The 12,323-nt window shown below is 35.7% G+C and overlaps 1 protein-coding gene across 1 annotated transcript in view; it reads right to left on the bottom strand.

Annotated features, from left to right (window-relative positions):
* LOC108571036 (putative polypeptide N-acetylgalactosaminyltransferase 9) overlaps window positions 1-12,323 on the bottom strand; it is a 103,782-nt gene that overhangs the window by 54,660 nt on the left and 36,799 nt on the right. The window contains exons 2-3 of the mRNA XM_017933005.1: window positions 8,644-8,765; window positions 2,904-3,162 (exon numbers count right to left, since the gene is read on the bottom strand). Of these exons, the coding sequence (XP_017788494.1) occupies window positions 2,904-3,162; window positions 8,644-8,765 (381 nt within the window). The remainder of the gene's footprint in view (window positions 1-2,903; window positions 3,163-8,643; window positions 8,766-12,323) is intronic.

Raw genomic sequence — 12,323 nt, 5'->3', positions numbered from 1 at the left:
TTCCGAACGTAAACATTGAATTCACGCCAAAAACAAAACAACCTCAATTAAATAAAAATTTCTGTTAAAAAAAACACAATTTATTCGTATTCCCAATAAAAATATTTCACATTTAACAGCAGAACTCCTCTCGAGCATACAAACGAGGCAAACTTAATAGCTAGCCGGCTGATAACAAATCAGCCGGTTTAAGGGAAAGCAGAAGAGACGCGTCCGAAGGGGAAAAAGCCAGCAACAAATCGGAGTCTGAATATTTCAGCGCATGCCCGCGATCGATTATCAGAGGAATGCACATTTCTCAGGAGGTTGGGGCTAATTATTTCGCGGAATAACGAATGCCGTCATCCCCGGATATCGGTGACTTAATATCAGAATTAGATTCTTGCAAATCTAAGGGAGAGGCTTCCTAAGAACGAATCAACGACCAGATATCCCGTAGCTGGCAGCCACTTAGCTTCAGGTAACCTAATATGTCGTCAGGACGACTGGAACGTGCTGGAACGGAATGAAACGAAACAGAAAAGCCGAGTTCTAGCACCGTTTGCATCTGCTGCAAGATTAATCTACGACGAACAGCGACGTAGCGATATTTACCAGGCTGATACTTGGTTCAGGGAATTTGAAAATTTTCAGTTTTACTGCGAATGGACAGAGATCGAAGGAGTTATGCAGGGATGTATTGATTATTGACCTTGAGTTAGGTCTGGTGACAAACGCTGTAATTATCGTAATTTTTTTAATTGTCTTAATTTATCTCACCTCATCAAGGTAAAATTTATCAATGAAACTTTCTTTTATCTCACCTCATCAACGTTAAATTCTCCCTTATCCTTAAATTTGTCGACGAGATTTTTGCGGTTCGAGGCTTTGAGATAGTGCAGACGGAAAGTGAGAATTGTAAATTTTTAAAATTTCATAAAATTGAATTATAACGAAAAATTTTTTAAAATTAAATTTTATGAATTGAAATTCCATAAAAATTTAGCAAGCTAATGTACGGTAACGTGATGATTCTAATGAAGGGTTCGAATGGAATTTTTTGGAGATTTCGTTGCTTGGAGTATGCATTTCTACACAAATATTGTCATATTTGTCTCTATAATTATCATTTGCAATTTGCATGAAATGATATTTAAAACTGAGTGTTCTTTTTCCAAAGAAAACTCGAAGAAAAAGTTGCTCCATGACTTTTCAATTTTTTGAAATAAAAAATGTGTCAAGAAAATATTTCTCTCAACAATCCCCTACGTTTCGATCGTATATGGTATCTGAAGTAAGATAATTTTCATTCTTCCACAAATAAACACGGAATATTCAGAGAAATTGAGAAAATTGAAAAAAAAAATCATAAAATCGTATTTTCGATTCGTAACAGAGAAAAATGAAATGCTTTCCAATAAACAGAAATTCTTCAATGCATCATAGAGATATTCTTGTAAAAAGCCGGCTAGGAGCAGGTGTCACTGTAGAGAATTCTCAGCGAGTACACCTTGGATTTTTCTTTCTCGATTTTACGAATGGAATGAACCCGTTAGCCGTATCGGTCTGCCATAACCCTTAAACGGAAGTTGTCCTTCGCTTCCTATCCCTTAACTCGCGAACGTTGCCGAAGGCGCGTAGGATATGTCGATACCGGCAAATCAAGAAATCTTTCAACATTTATAATTCAGTTTCTCAATAGCATTGCCGAGAAGCAATTGCAAAATTACGAATTGCCTTTCGAGCATATTTTGGCAATATTATAAAACATCGTTAATGTACATTTAGTTTGAGTTATTGTTAATTATCGTGAATTATTAATCGTTACAATTGCAAGGTTTAAAATTAGATTTTATTTATATTATACGTGGAATAAATAATAAATGTAATTTTTTTGCAAAGAGAAAATAAGTATAATTACTTCTAGTGTTGCTTCTATTTTTTTCTCTGCTTTCGATTGCTTCGCAATTTTTCATATGTTACGAAATTTGAAGAAAGTAATATTCTTATTTTGCGGATTGTAGTCCATTTGAGAGACATTGAAATATTGGAGCAATCGGTGATCATTTTTAATGTTTTTAAGTAACTGAAATAGTGAAAAACTCGAAAGAGCAATGGACCTAAATCTTTATTGTGAAATACAAAATAATTGCCAACTATGGTCGCTAATAACCAAGATGTTGATGTGAACTTAAATTGTATTAAAAGAAGAAATATGGTATTTCCTAAATCCGTTTAAATCCATAATTTATTCAAAAATATCCGAAGAGAATTACAAAAGAAATCACTCAACAGTTCTGCAAAATTCCCCCCAAAATGGTAACCAACATATTATCTTAATTAAGCGAATATTCACACTCTAAACGATCTAAAAAAGCAGGAAGATATCTCAGTTTATCATTTTAAAGGTTGTAAAGCCACCAAACAGCGAACTTTTGCCTAACAGTTCCAATGTGAATCATGCCAGTGATTATGAAAGTGGTCTAATTCACACATTTTTCGCTTAGCTATTTCAAATTTCCCTCTGAGTGTATTGAAAAATATTTTATCACTGTGTAATAAAATATTTCAGGAAATTTTCCACGAAAATTCCCTCTTTTTCAATTTCTCACTCAGACTACACTTTCACAATCACCATCATAAAATGTCACTTGCATTCCAACAAGCCTACCCTCGAACATTCTCCATCGGCTCATTTAAATCATCCCATTGATCCACATTCGTCGTTGCACATGCAACCACGCTAATTAAAAGCAACGATCCGCCAATCGTTCCGGATCAACCGAGCAATTCCTAATGGAGGCAATTATGAATTATCGAGCAACGAATGTACGTCGTTACGATTATCACGGCCCAATTATTTCGCCGGTGCTCATTAAGGCTACGTCAATTAAGCACGCGTTCGCGATCCAACCGACACCGACCTTCCCTGAAGATCTTCAGGTGGTGTCCCGCAAGAAATGCCGAACCTACGTCCACGCAGGTCCGTAGGTAGAACGACCTTACGGTTTTCTGTATTAGGTAGAGCCCGCTTCTTGCATCGTCCACGGTTCCCGGTATATCCAACAGACAGGCCAGCCACGCCACTCTGCAGGGTGTACACCTCGAGGAGTTCCTCGTCGACGACGACGACGAGGAGAACTTCGGTCGAGCACCCGAAGAAGTGACTGACCTCCGAGAGACCTGTGCAAGATACATGTCGCTTCCTCGTACGCACGGGGAATCAGAGATACCGATACAGAGAGAGGGAACATGACTACTTGCCGGAGATCGAGGGATTTGTCGATCGAGGACACGGGATAGACGTGACCTTGAAGGCATAGATACGGTCTTAGTGATGGTAGGGATGCTGGTTTGAGGTTAGGTTAGAGGGAAATTTAACGAGTATTATATACTGATAACGAGTGATTCTTTTTTGCTAAATTTTTTGAGATTGTGTTAATTAGAAGGAATTGTTTTGGTTAAGTTTTTTTGGGAGGGGACTATAAGTTGTCAAATTTTTGAATGTGAGGTTACTTGGTTGGAAGAAATTATTTTTATTAAGATTTCTTTGTAGTTTCGCGTAAATTTATATTTTAGAGCGACTCTAAGACGCCAAATTTTTTGGGGGATGGAGTTAATCGGGAGAAATTATTTTAATTAAGATTGCTTTGTAATTCGTGTATAAATATTATGTTTTAGAGAGACACTAGGTTGCTAAATTTTTTGAGGATGGAGTTAATTAGGATAAATCATTTTAATTAAGATTTCTTTGTAATTCCTGCATAAATTCGAATTTTAGAGCGACTTTATGCTGCTAAATTTTTTGGGGATGGAGTTAATTAGAGCAAATCATTTTAATTAAGATTTCTTTGTAATTCCTGCATAAATTTAAATTTCAGAGCGAGTCTAAGTCGCCAAATTTTTTGGACGTGAAGTTAATTAAAAGAAACTATTTCAATTAAGACATTTTTCTAATTCTTGAAATTATTTTTAAAGGTTTTTTTAATTAGATTTAAAACACTGTTGAAAATTAAAATTTAATCATTTAGGTCACGAATGTTCACTCTAAAATGATTCGATGCAGACATCCTTTTCACGAGTATGATTTAAAATAGTGGTGAGTTAGTCTTCAGCCAGATTTACATGTTGTTCAAGGCAAGCAAACGTTACATTTCGAAAATAGCCACTGTTAGTATCGCGCGAAGGAGAGCACAATGTTATTGGCTAAAGACTACTGCGATCTCCGTTTGTATAATATTTCAAGGCTTTAATTCTCAACCAAGTTCAGTATCAAAGAGGCAAAAATTTCGGAGATGTAAAAACAACGTTCAAATTTAGAATATCAATAAACTTTTAACAACAAAACTATTCCTTCATAAATTCAAATTAACAAAACTCCCACTTTCTGTACAAAAAGAAGTAGCCCTCAATTTCCAAATAACTAAATTCCAACGTTTTAAAAATAATTGTAATGAAATATAAGAATATTTTCAATGCAAATACACAGCGAAACTTTTAATTATCGTACGATTTTTCCTAGGAAAGAAACACTTGCAAACACAAGAAATTTTTTCCAACTTTCGAAAATATCTTCCTTCGATAAATTAAACAAAGTATTAAACAATGTACTCTATATATTTATCAAAAACATTTCCTTAAAGAAAGAAGTATCAATTCCTCAATTCCTAAACATCAAAAAGAACCTAAAACTTAATTCCAACTAATATTTCTAATATTTTACATAAAAACAAATTCATCCTGCATAACGAAAATTAATTTTTTATCTGAAAAAGAAAAGAGCGAAATATAACGAGAAATAATAGCCCCATGTACATACGAGGGAAGTGGATGTAATAGATGGCAAGACTATCGAGTACAACTCTAATTGGACAAGATCGAGGCAAGATCGAGCATACGATCGCGCTAATTATCGATCAAAGAGAAGTGTCCGGGGCGAGCAGCGTCGACTATGGCAGAGGGCCGACTAATTGGACGTAGCGTCGAGCATGATCGTGCGTATGTAGTCTGTGAAAACGTTTCCCTATCAACTGAGGATACTTCTGAAAGCACGGCGTTAATAAGAAGAAGGGACGAGATACTCTTGTCGTGTAAAGTAACAGAGAGCCATTTACTTTTCAACTTGGAAAATTAATTTACCTTTTTTTCGTTTCTTCTCGTTTCAATAACAAATTGTGCAATTTTCGGTGTTTAAATTGAATGTTGAAAATTAATTTTAATAACATGTGTCGTTTCAAATACAAAATATATACAATGTTGTAGAATTTTTAGGAGAATCTGTTTTTTAAATTATGTAGTAAGATTAATGTGATGCTGATGCTTGCAAAATACATACAAAATTGTAGAATCTTCGTGAGGATCTCTTTACTTTAAATAGTATAAATATAGGTCGAGAGAAATAATATTAGATATTTTTGTTTACATAATGAGTATTTTAAATGTACTTGTAGTTTGCAACATTTTCTGTCTAAATTCTGAACAAATTTATTGAAATACACAAGTCTAAGGAATACTAAGAAATATATTTTTCAAATGAGAAATTTCTTATTTCTTAATTCACGATTCGGTATTTTTCAGTATTTTTGTTTGCATAATGAACATTTCCGGAAGATCATTTTGAATACTAGTTTTCGATATTTTCTGTTTAACTGAAACAGTTTTTACGATTTCAATTAAAATTAGAAATAAGTTTTCTAAATAAGAAATTTCTCCTTTCCTAATTCAATCATTCCTTCACTAATCAGATTTGCCCAGAATATTCCAAATTATTGACGAAAAACTCAATTTTCCAAGCAACCAATTTCTCGTTTCTCGATTCCCTATTCACTCACCAATCCAAACATACCCAAAACATCTCAAATCATTCATACACTCCATCTGCAACTTCATCCTCCGACAAACACCCAAAAAAACATTACACTCAATCTCATCGAGCAATCTCACCAAACGCAACTACAAATCGGCAAATAAACTCTGCAAACCATTCCTTTCGAGCAATCTTCCATTCTCTTCCGTAAAACTACCCCCCGATAACCCGCCTCTATAATCATACCGGAGGAAAAGCATTAAGAAAAGAGACGAATAAAAACCGGCAAATCTACGTGTCTGAATCAACGTTTTATCACGACCTTACGCGGCGTTCGCGATCGCCTCGACTCGGTCTGCTCGAGATAAGAGAGAATCGGTACCAGTGATTTCCTGCCGATTGCTTTCGAACAGTCAATTACTTTGGCGCGGGCAAATTACGGGTCCGGAATCGTGCTCGATCCGCGAGATACGATCGTTACGAGGTGTGTAAGCACGTCTAATTCACGGCAGCATGATATCCCACTAATTTGCATCGAAGCATTAGCGCGCTCGATTCCCCCGGCTCGGGCGTTCTCCGTTGAAACGGAAGATCGTATCGCACGCGTGCGCGCACTCTCACACGTGATTATTAATTTGAATAGCCTCTCTGCGTGGAAATTTATGCACGCTCGTGGCTTCGTTTAGCGAACTCCCTTTTCCCCCTCGTTGCTTCTTTCGCTGAGAATTGAGTCGTTACCGATTTCATTCTTTCAACTGTGAATTTGTTCCTGTTTTTTTCTTTTAAGGGTTTAGGAAGACGGTGATGATTATGGTGGTGGCTCGAGTGCTTCCTTGATCGAGTGATAAGGTGTATATAATTTACGAAGGTATTCGATGAAATGACCTTTTTGTTTGACCGGTGAGATCAGATGGTTGTATGGATCGTAAAATTGCGAGAAAGTGTGATAACAGTGTGAGAATCTTTACAAAAAATTGAGAGTCTGGAAAAGAATTGGAAAGGAAAATCTGTCGTGTCGTACTCAATATGAAGAAACTGTATGATCATTTTTAAATGTTTATTATTCAATAAAAAATTCCTGTTTATGTCGGAAGATTGTAAATTTAGCTGATCAGATGCACTGTTGCACTCGATAAAAAAAAAGTACATTTTATTAGAATTTATTGTGCTTTGCATAATTTTAACAGAGAAAGCAGCAGATACATAATAGTTTTGTTTTATTTCGAATTTACATTCGAAAAGGCTCAATATGGAACGTAAAAAGACGAAAAATAATAATTAATGTGTGCTTTAATCTGCAATTTATCAGTTTATGCCTTAATTGAAGTCTAAAATACAATATTTTTGTTCTCAGACAATTTGTTCTGTTGAAAATAAGAATGCCATATAACAGAAGTTCATAATTTATTTCACACGTATCAAATCAATTCTCCCACGCGATAAATCAGTGAAGTAAACATTTTTGGACTTCATTTATTTGCCTGATACGTACGGAATAAATTTTAGGCTCCTCTTTTGAAAAGAAAAAATTGTTTCGATGCAGCTCCTTTATTCCGAACAACACAAACACTATCTTTCAACAGAATTTTTTTTGAAAATGTCACTTAGGTCGTTTCACCTTAGAACCACAATAATAACGAACAAACGAACCAGCTCTACACAGAACAATCCCCATTTTTTCCCCCAAGAGCAATCACTTCACAGCTACGTCAAGTGTAGAAGCTTATCAATCTCTTCCATCTATTATTCAGAAACACGACCTACCGCGTCAACCTTAAAAATCCTTTCGACATCACCCACAGTCTAATCGCGCATACGATCTCTCACCGAGCTCGATAGGTTCCCTTAAAAATGAAAGAAACGCTCGAAATCGATACGCTCACAGACGCGATAAACACAGTCGCAGCGTGTATAGAAGGGTCAACGACAGGGTGGGTGGAAAGTCGCCAGGAATAGAAACGCTCTACAACCAGTCAGCCGGCGTTACTTGGCAGTTTCTGAGATTACGAAGCTCCTCGGGGGCTCTGACAGCGGGTGGAAAGTCAGAATGTGGGTCAGCGACTGAGTGAACAGCCAGTGGGACACGAGATACGACGAGCCCTCGTTAGTAACACTGTACCCTGGTTGAGGTACCTTTCCAGTGCCCAAGGCAAGTGCGAGAGTGCAAGTGGAAGAAAGAACCGGAAAACAGATATCGGATTGAGCCTCGAAAAAAATTCAAAGGGTTAATCTGATCGTGTTTCCAGCATACGATACTTCCTTGCAATAAACATGGTTATTTTAATGGTATTTGTGAAATTTTGACAGTTATCTTCTTTTTTTTTTTTTGTTCGAAGGAATCTCAGTTTGATGAGAAGGAGGAGAGGAGAGAGTGTTGTTGGATCGATTGAAGTGATTAAAATTGGAAAAATTCGGTTCGATGGTAAAGGTTATGTTAGTACTGTGTGAGACTAAATTTTTCCAATTTTGGTCACTTTGCTTAATATTAATTTAATTTTAATATATTATTATAACTTTCAATATTAACCATAATTAATACTAACATAATTTTTCATAAAAATTGGAATAATGTTAAACTTATCGTCAATTGGAAGGGTACAATTTCTAAAGTTTCAATTGCTTGAGATTCGCGAATATAAAAGAGGATTAATCACTAAACCTAAATTTAAGAAATCCTCCACAATCCTTCGGTGCCTAATTTTTAGGAGAGTGCAGGCCATCCAAAGTATCAGGTAAAATATAGGTGCTCAGCGATTTTATTAAAAATAAATGCAGAATTTCGCAAAAAAAAAAAGAAGAAAAATAAACCATTCACCGATACACCTAATACATATTTTTAAATAATCGAAAATTCTCACCTTTACTGTCGAAAGGGATCATAGTGCACCGGTCATCAGCCGCGATGTCGCATTTGTAAACTGCGCCACCTCTGTAAACGTTCACGTCTGGAGTGTCGGCTTCCGGTGCACCCACAATCGCCCTGGAATCGTAAAAAAATCAGGTGGTTAAAAAAAAAAGAGGTTGGAAGGTAAAAATAAAACGCAGGTGAAGGTGTTGGTTAGGTTAGATTGGTCGTTAATGTTAGCAAATTATCGTTCGATATTCATTATCGCGTCATTAAGGAAAGACGACGATGCGAACGTATATGTATTTCCGAGATCGAGGTCAGTGGTCACAAGTTATTTTGAACAGTGGCGCAAGAGTGAGTAACTGATCCGACCAACCGACGAGTTATTAAACCAGGTAACACACTTGCTACCGCAATTTTTATCGACTCAATGGGATACGCCGATGCTGGATGCTAATTTTACTGTGTCAGAATGTTAAGACGAGTGTGTAGGGTTGTTTAATTAGAACGAGGTTGCTATCACGATTTTAATTCGTCGAGATAACACGGCGGTATCGAGTGGTAACTAATTTCAGTTTGTCAATATTTTCGATTCTTTGGAAAAAATTTATCAAGTTGTATTACAATTTCTATGTTAATACAATAATTACTCTAATTATTGTTTTTAAAATAATTACTTTTAGCATATTATTATAATTGAGATAAGGCAATCCTAATTGATAACTAATTTCTTGGTAACGAAGTGTCAAGGTGGAATGGAATTTTAAAAAATAAACTTGGAAATAATGGAATTTTAAGGAATACATTTACCGAATTAATACAATTTCACCAAAACGAGATTTGAAACCGGGTAATTGTAAATAAAGTGTCGTTAGAGTCTAGATGCAAAAAATTGCAGCAATTTAATGGTGGCCTCAGCACGATCAATTATTTTAATGACCACCGTCTTGTGTGCTAAGTCGACCATTATGTTTGTCGACTTAGAACTTAAGGTTTGTTCTACTTCTCTAATGAAGAACTCTTCGGTGTTAAATTGCTATTGGAATTATTCATGATATCCTTTAAGTAAAACTTCCATACCACGACCTTACACTATTTTTTTCAGAGGTGTCACAAGATCTTCAAAGAATTTTACTTATTTTGAGAATATTATACGAATATTGTATCTTGAGAATATTTTTGAAATTTATTTTGGTTAATTATCAAATTTAATTCAATTTAATAAACTTACTTCGAAATTAAATTTACGTTATAAATACCTGGTTAATATCAGCATAATAATTATAAAGCACTTATCAATCAAGACTATAATTCCATAATTTCACCATAATTTCAATTATCAACTTTGATATTAATTTAATTAATATCTGCACCGTAACATTTACTTAAGAGGAACATTACAGCAGCATATTACTAATTAACTCAATTATTCATAAGACATATGTGCATAATTAAATATTTCATTCTTGCATACTATTAGACTCTACTAAAAGCTTCATTAAAAACGCCTAATTCCTAATGTTCCGTGGCGAAGCACAATCATGGTGCTTTATCATTATACATATCGTTTCGCGGAGACGTAGGTGTGTGCGGACAATATGAAGATTACTAGCTATGGTAATAGATCGCATAATTATCTCGAAAGGGTGTGTCAGGATGGGGGTTATGCCTTGAAATCACCCTGACCTATTGCGTGATTAATGCTGCCTACATCCAGACTACGTGTATAGTCGGTGGAAGAAATATTGGTGGACTGATTTGTCGTCATTTCATAACTATAACACATCTTATTACGACAAAAATAAACTTAGAATACGATAAAACGAAATTATAACAATAATTGATCTAACTAGCACTGCGTAGGTCCTCCTCTATTTTCAATCAATTCAATTGTTCCATTGTGTACGTATATACACATACATGCATATTATACAATTACATTATTCACACATACCGTGAAACTGTAGCTACGTAGCTCGCAGGGACACGCTGGTCAATTTGTGAGGAATTAGTTCACACGAACGAGTACGCTAATTACGTAAATCGATACGAAATCCGCGTATAATCGAAACCGCGTTGTTCGAGGGAGCACTGTATTCTCTACGTGATCGTACTGAATAAGCGTCGTTTGCCAAGGCACTCGTTCGACAGCCTCGTAAACACTGACTGAGGACGTTTCGTCCTGCCCGATTTCTGCTCGCTGTTTACGCGCAGCTATCACCCTAACACGAATGATACGGGCCTCGATTTGCCTCTCGTTTCAAAACATCGCGTGAGGCTCGTGGTCTTTTTTTTTTGGCGAGCCAAACATAAGAAACGCTAGGCAGGGACGTTGTGTGTACATCGAGCCAAATACGAAGTTTAGGTGTCCTCTTGAGAGTGAAACTATCGCGAGCTGCTCGCGAATGGACACTGCGTCTGAGAGCATCGCTCAACTGTCTGAGAGTTGATGTATCGCGACTTGCTCCCGTATTGCCGTCGGACAGTTGATTTGCAAATAGAAAGCAGTTTCGTATTCTTGAGAGAACTCTCGTGCGAGTAAAAAATGTCGGGAAATGAAATTATCGATTTCGAGAAAAGTCGGTGTTGTGGAATACGAAAGATGTAACAGAGAAAAAATAGTATTGGAAGGAATTGCAGCAATTTTTCAGTCCGAGAGAGCACTGTATTTCTTTCACCGACTATACACTTTTAAACAGCACGGTAGAAAAACATGTGCTATTCTTCCCCCCTTGTAAATAATTAACATTCTTAAAATGCACGTACGACAAACCGCTGAGAGAAAAAGGTGATTTCCAAAGCATCGACCTTGTCGTTACATTCTGGTTTGCCTTGAACTTTTCTGACTGAAAGTCCTTTATTTTGCGAGTAATCGTGTGACAATTGCATTTCATTACAACGACAACTATTTGAATTTGGAATTTTCGGAATTTGGCAGAATGAGTAAAATATTCTTGGAAAAATTTTGGTAAAAAAATTATTGTAAAAGATTTGCTAGGTGTAGATAAACATTGTAGATGCAAAATATCTAATACGAGAATAAAATTTTTAGTTAAAAATCACCAATTCGACGAAATTCTTTTTACGAAGAGAATTACTGTATTTAACAATAAGAATTATATTAATTTGAAGTAAAAGTACCGATAGAAAAATCACTTTCGAATATTGCAGTTTTGCCCGAGGCTGATAAATGATGCATAGCGCTTTATCGCTGAACAATGGAAGAAACTAGCAGAGAAAACGGCCGTTTCGTTCAATTTCACTCGGAATAAAGACTTCTTTATTCTGGAAAAATGCAACGTCACGAATTACGTCAATTTAGAAAGTCTCCTCCAATAAATACATCGTTATATTTTGCACAAACTTTCATTAACGATTCTTCTTTGAAATGTAAAAGATATGAAAAGAATTCTTGGCCCACTGTTGAATACGTTTCATAAACGAGCAGTTGAAATGGCAAACGATGTACCAAAAATGGTATACCACAAGTAGAGTGTACAAATAAATAAATTTAAATAATTGGACATATTGTTTACCATTTATTTTCCCTTTAAATCTATAACAATGACAGAAAAACACATTTCTTTCGCTTAAACTGAAAATCTTCACTAATGGCACTTATGCCATTTACCATTTCAACTTCTCAAAAGTTATTATTCCAATAATCTTAGAAATTTTTCAAACCCACCC

This window comes from Habropoda laboriosa, unplaced genomic scaffold (assembly GCF_001263275.1).
Source record: "Habropoda laboriosa isolate 0110345459 unplaced genomic scaffold, ASM126327v1 scaffold96, whole genome shotgun sequence".
Classification (NCBI taxonomy): domain Eukaryota; kingdom Metazoa; phylum Arthropoda; class Insecta; order Hymenoptera; family Apidae; genus Habropoda; species Habropoda laboriosa.
The sequence above is the reverse complement of the archived record's forward strand: the minus strand, read 5'-3'. Positions and strand labels throughout refer to the sequence as shown.